This window comes from Etheostoma cragini, chromosome 19 (assembly GCF_013103735.1).
Source record: "Etheostoma cragini isolate CJK2018 chromosome 19, CSU_Ecrag_1.0, whole genome shotgun sequence".
NCBI lineage: Eukaryota > Metazoa > Chordata > Actinopteri > Perciformes > Percidae > Etheostoma > Etheostoma cragini.
Genome location: NC_048425.1, coordinates 17,884,632 through 17,895,702, shown reverse-complemented (window position 1 = coordinate 17,895,702; position 11,071 = coordinate 17,884,632). Strand labels below are relative to the sequence as shown.

General features: G+C 40.1%; 1 protein-coding gene across 4 annotated transcripts in view; it reads right to left on the bottom strand.

Moving 5' to 3' along the window:
• mllt3 (MLLT3 super elongation complex subunit) overlaps positions 1–11,071 on the bottom strand; it is a 52,372-nt gene that overhangs the window by 13,666 nt on the left and 27,635 nt on the right. For all 4 annotated transcript variants that reach the window (XM_034901414.1, XM_034901416.1, XM_034901417.1 and 1 more), the window contains exons 5-7: positions 9,950–9,988; positions 8,955–9,083; positions 5,960–6,541 (exon numbers count right to left, since the gene is read on the bottom strand). In XM_034901414.1, coding sequence (XP_034757305.1) covers positions 5,960–6,541; positions 8,955–9,083; positions 9,950–9,988 — 750 coding nt within the window. The remainder of the gene's footprint in view (positions 1–5,959; positions 6,542–8,954; positions 9,084–9,949; positions 9,989–11,071) is intronic.

Sequence of the window (11,071 nt, the reverse complement as noted above, 5' to 3'; positions counted from 1 at the left end):
TTTAAACTGATTCTATACTGCACCGCAAGTCCACACTGACTCGAAAACTTGTGCATGCAAGTTTAATTTGCATGTACAGTTGCTGGCACAGAATTGGCCATATCCGAGCCTGATACACACTGGCCTTTTTGAAAATTATATTTCGGGTACGCACCACCTTTTTGGAGTGGAATGGTATTTCACATTCTGAAACGTAAGATGGAATTTCAATAGATATAACTATGAAATACACTCTTCAGAATACATATGTACTGCATTGCTTATCATTCATTACAAGTTCACCCCCTATGACCCATGCATAGTACTCCTAGCTCATTCTCCAAACATTTCTCAGCTCTATATAGTCAGTGTCCGCCATTATGAACAGAAATTCTGTATGACTATACATTTGTATAAGCACCTGCCAGGGTGAGACTGGAAGATATAAGCAGATGAGTCCATGTTCTAAACACAATGAACAGAACCAAAATGTACAGTAACTTCCAAGAAAACAACAAAAGTGGACCCTTTGCATTTGAGATAGCTGTGGGTGATGTAATAAGAACAATATTGAATATTACCCGAGAGACGGGTATCTTAAAAACATATTTTTAAATATTTGCTAATTTCCCTGATTGTGTTTTTTTTTTTACAGACTTACAGTGTTCTGTAAAACGTCAATCAAAGGCACATTTATTATTATTATTTTTTTCAATGTGCTCCCTGCTCCACAGATTGAGATTCATTAAAATAACCATGCATATGTGCAGCATTCAATATCTGAGGAACTGAATTATATATGCATATTTTTCTCTATCTACACAGACATTTACTGTGTTACATTTCAGCTGTGTGTATTAGTTATAGGTTCTTGTAGTGGATAAGCACTACACTAGATGTGACAGTTACTGTAGTATAAACAGTCTCCCAAAATAATTTCTCATAGTGGGATAATGTGTGTGACCTCCTCAGATCAACAGAAAACAAAGTGGCGAGAAGCGACCTCCAGAAGAAACATGAGAGAAAAAGAGAGAAATGAGGACAAAAGGCAGAGCGACTTGAATGGCTTTCACCTCCTGGCAACAAACGACACACAGCTGGTCTGGTGGTTTATGGGACAGCTTCTTAAGAGTGCCATAAATCTCACCACTGTTCCTTTTAAGAGCTTTTGTCCTGCTTTACTCAAAGCCCCTCTTCAAAGACAATAAATAGTCTTTAGTAAGAGTTTGTTGGCATCACTCTGGCTCATTCTCGTAACTCTTGGCAAAGTTAGGATGGCCCAAAAAAATGAAATGCCAGCAAACTGAATGTGAGCATTAGGTTTGCTTGTCTAATTCAGTAGGGGCTGTCCAAACAAAACTGTTGTAATGGGAATTAAGAGGCCTTTTAGTTTGACACAGGATTCATTCAAACATAGCCAACTCATTTATACTGAGATGTCTTGTTGTGCAACCCAAATGTCTTCGCTCATTTTCACTCCTGCTGCAGTTAAAGAAATATGTTCCTAATTTAAATCCTTCTCTGTGTCGTGGCAGCGTGGCAGTGTTTAGATGAACGCTGTTTGGCTTTCCTCTGTGCAGCGTTGGTCCTGGGGAGACCTCCGCTGCCCTACTCCCCTGTGCACTGAAGCCACACACCGTTCATCTAAACACACTACCCACACAAAGGTGACACAGAACTGGCTTCAAAACCGGCAAAGCATCCTACTCATTCATGGTTTTCTCAAATGTTTATGGGTTGAATATCTTACAAATGCTACTGGGATTTTCAAACGGGTGGTGTATAATCTGTGGACTTCCCCTTGAAGTTAGGGTCATATAACATAAACTTTACTTTTTTATTTCATCTTTTTGTGTTATAGCTGAAATTCTGACTTTGCTCTCTCAGTATTAATACTTACGACTCTTTTTTTCACTGTAAGGGACGCTCATGTATGCGTATTCCTAAACATGCACATTTACCTGTATATTGTCATTTTAACTGTTTTGGTAGAGGCATTAAAAAAACGATGTAGTTGATTAAAAAAGTTTTCTGATGTTACTAAGGCTCTAAGAATCTTTTCCTTTAAAGGGTTAAGTAGTTTCTCAAATCAAGTGCCAGATAATAAACTTCTCAACCTTAAAATACCATTATTCTAATAAAATACACCAAAACAAGTTTGAATATCTTAGGTTTACACAAACTTGTGCAAATCACTCAGCCTGTGCTCACATCCAGCGTGCTAAAAACAACGTCCTCATGCTAACATCGGTTAGTCCGTCTGCTTTCCCTTCATGTCATCACCTACTCCAGATTTCCTCTTCTATGCGGTTTCTGGCACGGTCCTCAGAGAAAAACACTGACATCAAACAAGTGGTCACATGAGACATGAGAGCAGGGCTCTGTGTCGGCCCGGCGCTCGGCCACCCGAGTTGCTAGTCTGGGAAGAATCAAACACCTGGCATTTGTCACCCCACATCCCCTTCCCAACCAACCCAACCCCCAGTCTCCGTGTGGGAAAAACGTACATACAAACGGCATTTACATACAGCACAGACAAAAAACACAGGTTCTGCTCGTGCTAAGTAATAACTCCCCTGGCTAAACAAGCTGCCCCTACAGAGAAAGATACATAAAGACTCTTTATACAAGCTTTAGAGAATAGAAATGAAAACACCATTGCATAAAAGAAAAGTGCTCAAAGCACAGGGATTTAGACTTTTCTTCCACAAACGCTCACCCTTTTCCTTCTTTGAAAAGCTAAAAGGATTAAAGGGGCACTCCATGCTATTCACTGCGGCGTCTCCCCTTTCTCCTCAGGTGTTGTAAAACCATAAATCTTTCTTGTCTACTATGTGGCTTTAAAGCAGCCCTTCTTTATGGGAAGGCTCTCAACCAAATGTGCGTGGACCAGGCAACCCAGTCAAGTTTCAGCCTATCCATGAAAGAAGCCACTGTAGACATGGGCTTTTTCTAATCCTGCACTTGAGCTGGAGCTACAGAGTAATCCTTAAAGTTTGTAAGTGAACGCATTCTTCATCCACATTCAATTACTTCTGATTTAAACACACTTTAGGTGTAAAACATTTTGCTGTTAATAGGGAAACACAACTTCATCTCATAACTAACTTACTCCAGTTTTGTCCATCTCCTGGCTTCCCAGATGTATGCAGCTGAACTAGTTAATAGTGCCCCCCCCGCTTCCCCTTCTTCCAATACCACCAGACCACCAATAAAGAAGATTCTCTTTGTTGGTCTCTGATCAGAGTTGCAGTGCTACGTGCTCCTCTGTGACTTTAGACTTTGTTGGTCCTCTCAAAAAGAAGATGAAGCAAAGGAAACAAGCACCTTGGTATAACTCCCAAACTCGCAAATTAAAAACAAACCTCGCCAAACTTGAAAGCACTAGAAAAACCCATGGTTAACAGTCCATTACTAGGTATGATCAATATGTCTCCATTAACAGGTTATGTACCGCAGTCATTTAAATAGCTGTGATAAAACCTCTTCTGAAAAAAAACACCCTCAATCCTGAGGTCTTAGCCAACTATAGACCTACTGTATAAGTAACTTTTCTCCAAGATCCTTGAGAAGGTAGTCGCAAATCATATACGTGATTTTCTACATAGCAATAGTCTACTTGGGGACTTTCAGTCAGGATTTAGAAAGCACCATAGCACAGAGACGGCTTTCTAACTGATGCGGACAAAGGACTTGTCTCTATACTGGTATTATTAGATCTTAGTGCTGCATTCAACACCACTGACCAGAGCATCCTGTTACAGAGACTGGAACATTTAGTTGGCAATAAAGGAATCACACTAAGCTGTTTTAAGTTTTATTTATCTGATCAATCTCAATTTGTTGATTGTAACGATGAATCCTCCAGGCACGCTAAAGTTAGCCGTGGCGTTCCACAAGGCTCAGTGCTTGGACCAATTCTATTCACTTTATTAATGCCTCCTCAAAGCAATATTATTGGGAAACACTCAATTAACTTTCATTGGATGACCCTCAATTATATCTATCATTCAAGCCAGACAAAACCAGTCAACTTCAAGCATACATAACAATTATAAATTAGTGGATGACCTACAATTTTCTGATGTTAAACTCAAACAACACCAAGGTTATTATGCTGGGCCCTTAACACCTCAATCCTCAATATCCAAAGATATAGTTACTCTGGATGGCCTCCAGCACTACTGGCAGAAATCTTAGAGTTCTTTCAGATCAGGATATATCCTTTAACCCCTACTTAAAACAAATCTCAACAAAAGCCTTTTTTCACCTGCGTAACATTTCTAAGATTAGGCACATCCTGAATCACAACGATGCTGAAAAACTAGTCCATACATTTGTGCCTTCCAGGATGGACTACTGTAATTCCTTACTATTAGGATTCCCAAAAACGTCCCTTAAGACTCTCCAGCTGATCCAGAATGCTGCAGCACGTGTTCTGACAAGAACTAAGAAAAGCTTCTCTGCCTTGGCTTCCTGTAAGGATTGAATTTAAAAGCCTTCTCTTGACCTACAAAGCTCTAAATGGTAAGGCACCATCATATTCTAAAGAGCTCATAGTACCTTATTGTCCCACTAGAGCAGTGCACTCCCAGAATGCAGAGCTACTTTTGGTTCCTAGCTACTAGAGTCTCTAAAAGTAGAAGGTTGAGCCAGAGCCTTCAGCTATCAGGCGCCTCTACTGTGGAACCAGCTTCCGGTCTGGGTTCGGGGGGCAGACACAATCACGACATTTAAGAGTAAACTTAATCTCTCTTCTTTGATAACGCTTATATTTAGGGAGTGATGAGTTGCAGCGTTCGCCTAGACCGGCAGGGGAGGGTGTGTATCTTCAGACACGGCACCACTTCTCTGCTTCTCTTCATAGTTGTCAGAGCGATCTACCAACCCTTATAGAACTGGCCCAGGTTTGTCTTGGACCAGCTCTTAATTATGCTGTTATAGTATTAGACTCATTTTACACAAAGTTCAGCAACAAAACAAAATGCTAGAGGCAACATTACAACATTACATTTTTTTCATGCTTGTTTGGGGGGTATGCAACCCCACTAACCTGAAAAACGTTTTCAACAGTAACGTTAATATAGCGTATCGTGGTGCGCGGAGGGACCGCGGCCCTTGCTAATGTTAGCTTCTTATTTTACCTGTTCAGGAGGAAATTATGTTTTGTAGATCGGGTAGAATGAATTTGGCTACCCGGGTGTCAAAATGGGCAGTTACAAGAACACACAGAACAAAACCAAAACAGACATTCAGTCCGGGACTGGAAATTTCATAAGTGTAAATACTGGCTTCACCATTGCTGTCAGAGGAAACCGTATTTCAACTGAACGTGTTTCCTTAACACAGTATCTGATGACATAATTTGGTCATTTTTCATTATAATACAGTAAATATAATATTGGATCTTTAACCAATTTACACACAAACATTAATCCACTAGTGATATGGGGGACATGGGGGTCAGGGAAGATGTGATAAAGTGTAGCCTATGATGTGCTTTGCCAAATAAATCTGGTTGGTTTGTCAAATACATTTATTGGTTCAGCAGAGTGGAGTGTACGCTTTTGTTGCCAGATCTTCCACTACAGCACTGTGTGAGGTCGGCAATGCGAGACTAACTCCACTATAAAGAAGCATGTAGCAACTCCGTAGGTGGACCTTTGGTTGGCGGCAGCTGCGATCAACTTGCCCAACATACTTTTCTGTTGGCCCTGGGCCATTTCTTATGTTGATCCTCGCCCTCCCATTACCACTTTTCCAGTAAAGCGGCCTACAAGCTCAGATCAGTGAATCCAATGTGCTGGACTCGTACAAGGGTCAGACACCTGCTTCCTAAACCTCTATGACAATAAAAAGACATAGTTCTTCTTACTGTAAGTATATCAATTGAATGAGCTGGCTTATGACCAAGTTAAGGTAAAACAGACAAAAAACTCTTATATTCTTGTTTTCGGTAACAAAAATATGTTCTACTCACATCTGACTTGGTGGACTGGTCCTCCATATCAGAGTCATTGGGGTCCACCAGTTCCTGGAATGGCGGAAGTGGCAACACCTTCCTGTGCTCTGCCTCGTCGCCTTCTGCTCGCTGTTTACTTATTCGCATCTGTGATCTATCCTTCAAGAGTTTCTTATCCAAATGTTGAGATTCAGGCCCTGATGTATGCTTCCCTGATGGATCTACAAATCCCTTTTTACGTTTTTTGGTCACATGTTCGTCACTATCGGGGGTGGGCAGTTGCTTGTTTAGCGATGACCCGTGGGTCATTCCCTCAGTCCGATGCTCCTTGGACAAAGACTTGGGTTCCTTAAAGCCCATCTTAGGATTCATATCTCTAAGTGGTTGGTTCTCTTTGGGTTTCCTGGAAGGTTCTTTGGGGGCTTTGCTGGGTTCCCAGCCAGAGTCTCTAAAGGCACTTTTTGGCTCTTTCAAGTCTTTTGGAGGCTTATCTTTGTTGTCCTTTGAGGGTTTGTGGAGTTTTGAGAAGCTGCTGCTGTTGGTGTTGGTGGTGGTTGTGGCGGTGGTGAGAAGGGTGGTGCTGCTTCCTTTGGAGCCATCCTGTGGATCAAAAGGGAAGAGGGAAATCCCACTTTAGATCAATGGGCAAACCTAATAGGGCAATCCCATTATGAGCCACTGAGAAATACTCTTGTCTAAGGATGGTATGGGCATGTATTACTGTGATAATAAGTGATTTAAGTGAAGTGCCACAGGTAACTCCAAAATATGAACACCTGGCCTAATTTTTGGTTTAAATCTAATAATTTCCAAGCAGCGTTCTATTCTTCTGCTGTTTAAAAAAAAATGTCTCCTATGATTATGTTTTCCTCTTGCCGTTTGTATTGTGTCGACGTTGGACTGCACTTTAGACTACATGTAGTACTTTTAAAATGCATAGTATTACCAAACAACAAAGTCAGCAAAAACCAGGCAGGTAGGTCAAATGAAGATTAATCCTCTGCCGTATGCAAAAGAGAAAACGTGCATGCCACCCTGCAGTTTGGCATTACCATCCGTGAAAAGAGATCTATTCTTAAAAGAAAATCAAAAGTTTCTCCTTAGTCCCCATCTATGGACTTATAGCGCAAACTCAGGACTTCTTTTGAACAGTGGTGTTCAGTGGGGTGAGGGGGCCTTTTTAACACACATGCACAACCTTAAAAGTTAAAGAAGGGCAATGTGGAGAAAGAAGGAAATGCATTCCTTCTAACAACAGGGGCCATTTGTCCCTGGGTCTCACCTCCAACCCCCTTGCCTATATTTCATCAATGCAGTAAAGTCATTAAAGCAGTCTAGACGACGGGGTGTGTTACAACCCTGCCTCTAAACCCTTTCATTTTTGCCTATCGGCTGGTGACCCCAGGACCTCAGGATGTAAAGCTGCCGGCTCATTGTAAACTCCAGCGGGCTCCTCCACTGCAGTGAACCCATTATCCTACCAGGACAGGCCAACATAATCCTAGTTTAGTGCTCTGGAGGGGACACGAAGTGCCTCTGCTGCCATCAACATTCAAGAGATCACTAAAGTGGCACTTTTTAACCAACCTTTCAGCACCGTGACATGGCAGGTTAGCAGGTGACCCGAGTTCAGGTAAATCACTGAAGGGCTTACAATAAGAATACTGAGAGTGAAATTTATTTAATAACTTTTTCAGAATGCATTCTTTTCATGTAAACAAGATGTCTGAATGTAGGAATTATCGGATATATTTTACTATGATATAACTATTAAGAGTAGTAGTATTATTTACATTGTTCTCCACAATTATTACTGTAGATCACATTGTCAGTGCTCCCCACTGTTTATACCGAAGATCCTGATGATATAATTAATAAAAGGAATTAGACCTGGATTTGATAATCGGCAGAAAATGGACAAATTAATTATTAAATAAAAAATAACAATTTAAAAGTTTTAGCTAATTTGACACTTTTCCATTATGAGTTGCTAAGCTACAAGCTTCAAGACATGCATATATTATCAGTATCATATAATAGAGTACGACTTATTATACAGATATCTATAATACTGTTATTCCTATAATGTAGCTTTTGAATGTTTTTCTCTCACTAGTCTGATTTTAATTGATGAATTACATTTGTATACTTATTTTTCTGTTTTTTGTTCTTTTACCACGTCTTAGCACATCTTTTATCCTGCTGAACATGTACATTTCACCCAATAAAGTCTGATCTAAAAAGCATCTTTATTTGAAATATTTCATATGTGGTGATTTTATAATAATACTTCCATAAACAAGGGAGGGAAAGTAAAGTATTTAGGACCTTTTGTCAAATGGTTATGATTTATTTAAATAATATCTAATGTGTTCTAATACTCGTGCAATAATTACAAAGAGAGAAAGAGGGGGCAGAGAGAGTGTGTGTGTGTGTTTGTGTGTGTGTGTGTGTGTGTGTGTGTGTGTGTGTGTGTGTGTGTGTGTGTGTGACCTCCTGCCCCACAAGTAATTCATCACACACACTGTGTTTAAACTGGAAACTGTTTCCATGTGTAATGGGCCTCTCCTAACCTGGCTCTTAAACGACAATATTTAAAGGAACTAAAAATAACACAAAATGGAAGCAACATGCCCGCTTATTGACAGACGTGATTTAGTGCGGCTCGAGATAATAGCTCACATCTCCAATGGAGCGTCTAGGCCTACTATCCAAGCCTTCTGTCTTCTCCATCTCTCACGTAATTATATATAACCTGTATGCATGACAAATTTTAACAGGACCTTACAATAAAATGTGGACCTGGTTAGCCCCACAGGTATTCACAGCATGGTCTTTAGTCAGTAGAGTAAGTGCTAGTAAGATATAGTTTGGCTGTCTTTGAAATCCCTGTGTTTAAATATCTGGAGGGATTTAAACCTGCCACGATGTGGGGATTAGGGCTGGTTTCAGCCCAGAGAGGCAGAGGAGAAGGTTTTCTTGCTCCAGGCAAGTACCTGGAAAAAGCACTGACCTTTGACCCATGGAAGCTTTTGCTCTTCTTTGGGTCAGAGAAGGTGGATGTCAGCGAGCTGTTGGGAAGTGTAGGCAGCTTCAGGTTGTGGCTGAATAGGGAGGTGGAGCCCTCCTGCATTACCATCACCTGCCAGAGGAACAGCAACAAACCAAAATCAGCACAGAAAAGATTGGGCCGCATTTATGAATTCAAAAAGGTGTATAATACTTTTTTCTTAGTCTTGTTTGTTGACATATTCTTTGTTTAGATAGTTTTAGCAATTTGTGTATTTTTATTTTTTTTTAAATGGGAAAAAATATAGAAATAATTATATACATATAAATACACATATGACATATCTTTGTTTTATCCACCCATAAACCGACATGCTGTGCTCACAACACACATTTAACCTTTACTGTGTGTTGTGTCGGTAAGAGAGCTTTACAGCTGTTGGTACAAGGGATGGGCAATATTTATTATGAATAATATTTCATCATTTTATGCTATTCCGCAATATACAATATTTACTCCGATATTTTTATATTTTCTACAAAATACCGTTAACCCTTTGATGCGTACGGTCACTTGCCTGACATCCTCTCTGTGTGTGTTCAAGCTACAAGTTGAAAATGGCAAGTTTTGAAGAACATCTGGATCATGCAACAAGGCAGACCTGCTTAGTTCTTTCTTTCTTTCTTTCTTAAGACTAATGACGTATTACAGTGCCATTTTCAATGCAAAGAGCCACAAATGTCTACACAGCACACATTCAAACATCTAAAACTGCCGGTTATTGTTGGAATATGCAAGATAAGACAACACAGCTGCTTCAGTGTGTCTATATCGGAGTGATGAGGCACAAGACGTTAAACCTCCCAGCATTGATAAAAGTACTGTTCTCTTTAAACGAAAAATAACTTAAAGCCACTTTATGGCGGTGTCCAGGTTGCTAGTCATCTTTAGATAAGCCCGTTTCATCCATGACCCCCAAAGCATGTTGGGAATCTTACTTTTGAGTCTTCTGAACTTCGTTTGTGAGGATCCCGTTGCTGTTAAACAGAGAGACAAGAAAAGAGATGGATAATCATTCAATAAAGTAACAAAATCTTTTAGCTTTGGCAAATTCCCCTGACAGCATTAACGTCCAACAATGTGGGACAAGGTGTGGCAAAGTAAGTCTTAATTGAATAAAATTCAACAAAGTAATGTACTAAGATCTTTCACTAGTGAGACTCCTGACAATAGAGTTTCAGTATAGTCTATGTCAGCACCAGAGCCCTTTTTGAAGCTAAGGAGGAGCTGCAGGCCAAAGTAAATAGAGAGCACTTAGCTCCAGTCGTAAAACTTCCAGGCCACAGGGGTCCTCTGGCAGCGGGCCAACAGACTGACTGCACCCAGTACTGAGGAAGCAGGCAGAGATGTCCTGATCCCAAGGATTGTATCAGGGCGTATTTGATTGGCTAATCAAAATTTGAACCTCCTTGTGTTGCAGCGTGCTGCTCTCCTTTACCACAGCCAGCATCTACTGCATCTTGTTGAATGATTTTTGTTAAATGCAACTTTGTTAAACACGTCTGGTCATATATCGAGCCTCTTCCTTTATGCAAATACAATTGCACACAGCACCTTGTTTTGTTGCATAGCCTACATTTCTGCAACTGCTCTGATAAAAGTAGCGATTATTGTAGACAAAAATGAAGAGAGATGTTGTCTTAGTTTTTCTTTTTTGCAAAACGTTTTAGTCTTGTCTTTTTCATCAACAATAATGCATGTTAATTAAGTCTTAGTCAGCGTTTTTGGACATTGGCGCAGCCTTGTCATCGTCTCGTCTTCGTCATGGAAAAAAAAGGTTGAACATATTTAGTCTTGTCTCGTCTGGCAAAATTAACACTAGCTTAACGGGTGCAATCAAAGCATTATTAATCTAAACAAAAATCCCTACTTTGATTGTTAGATCAGCTGATTTATGTGCTGCTGAATTTTAAGTAATTCATTCAGAATTGTATATGTTACGTGAAATTTTTGTTTTTGAAAAAAAAACTTAGTGGTCATCGAATACTGTATCTGAAGTCTCTTTATATAGACCTTAGTGGTCCTCTAATACTGTATCTGAAGTCTCTTTTATATAGACC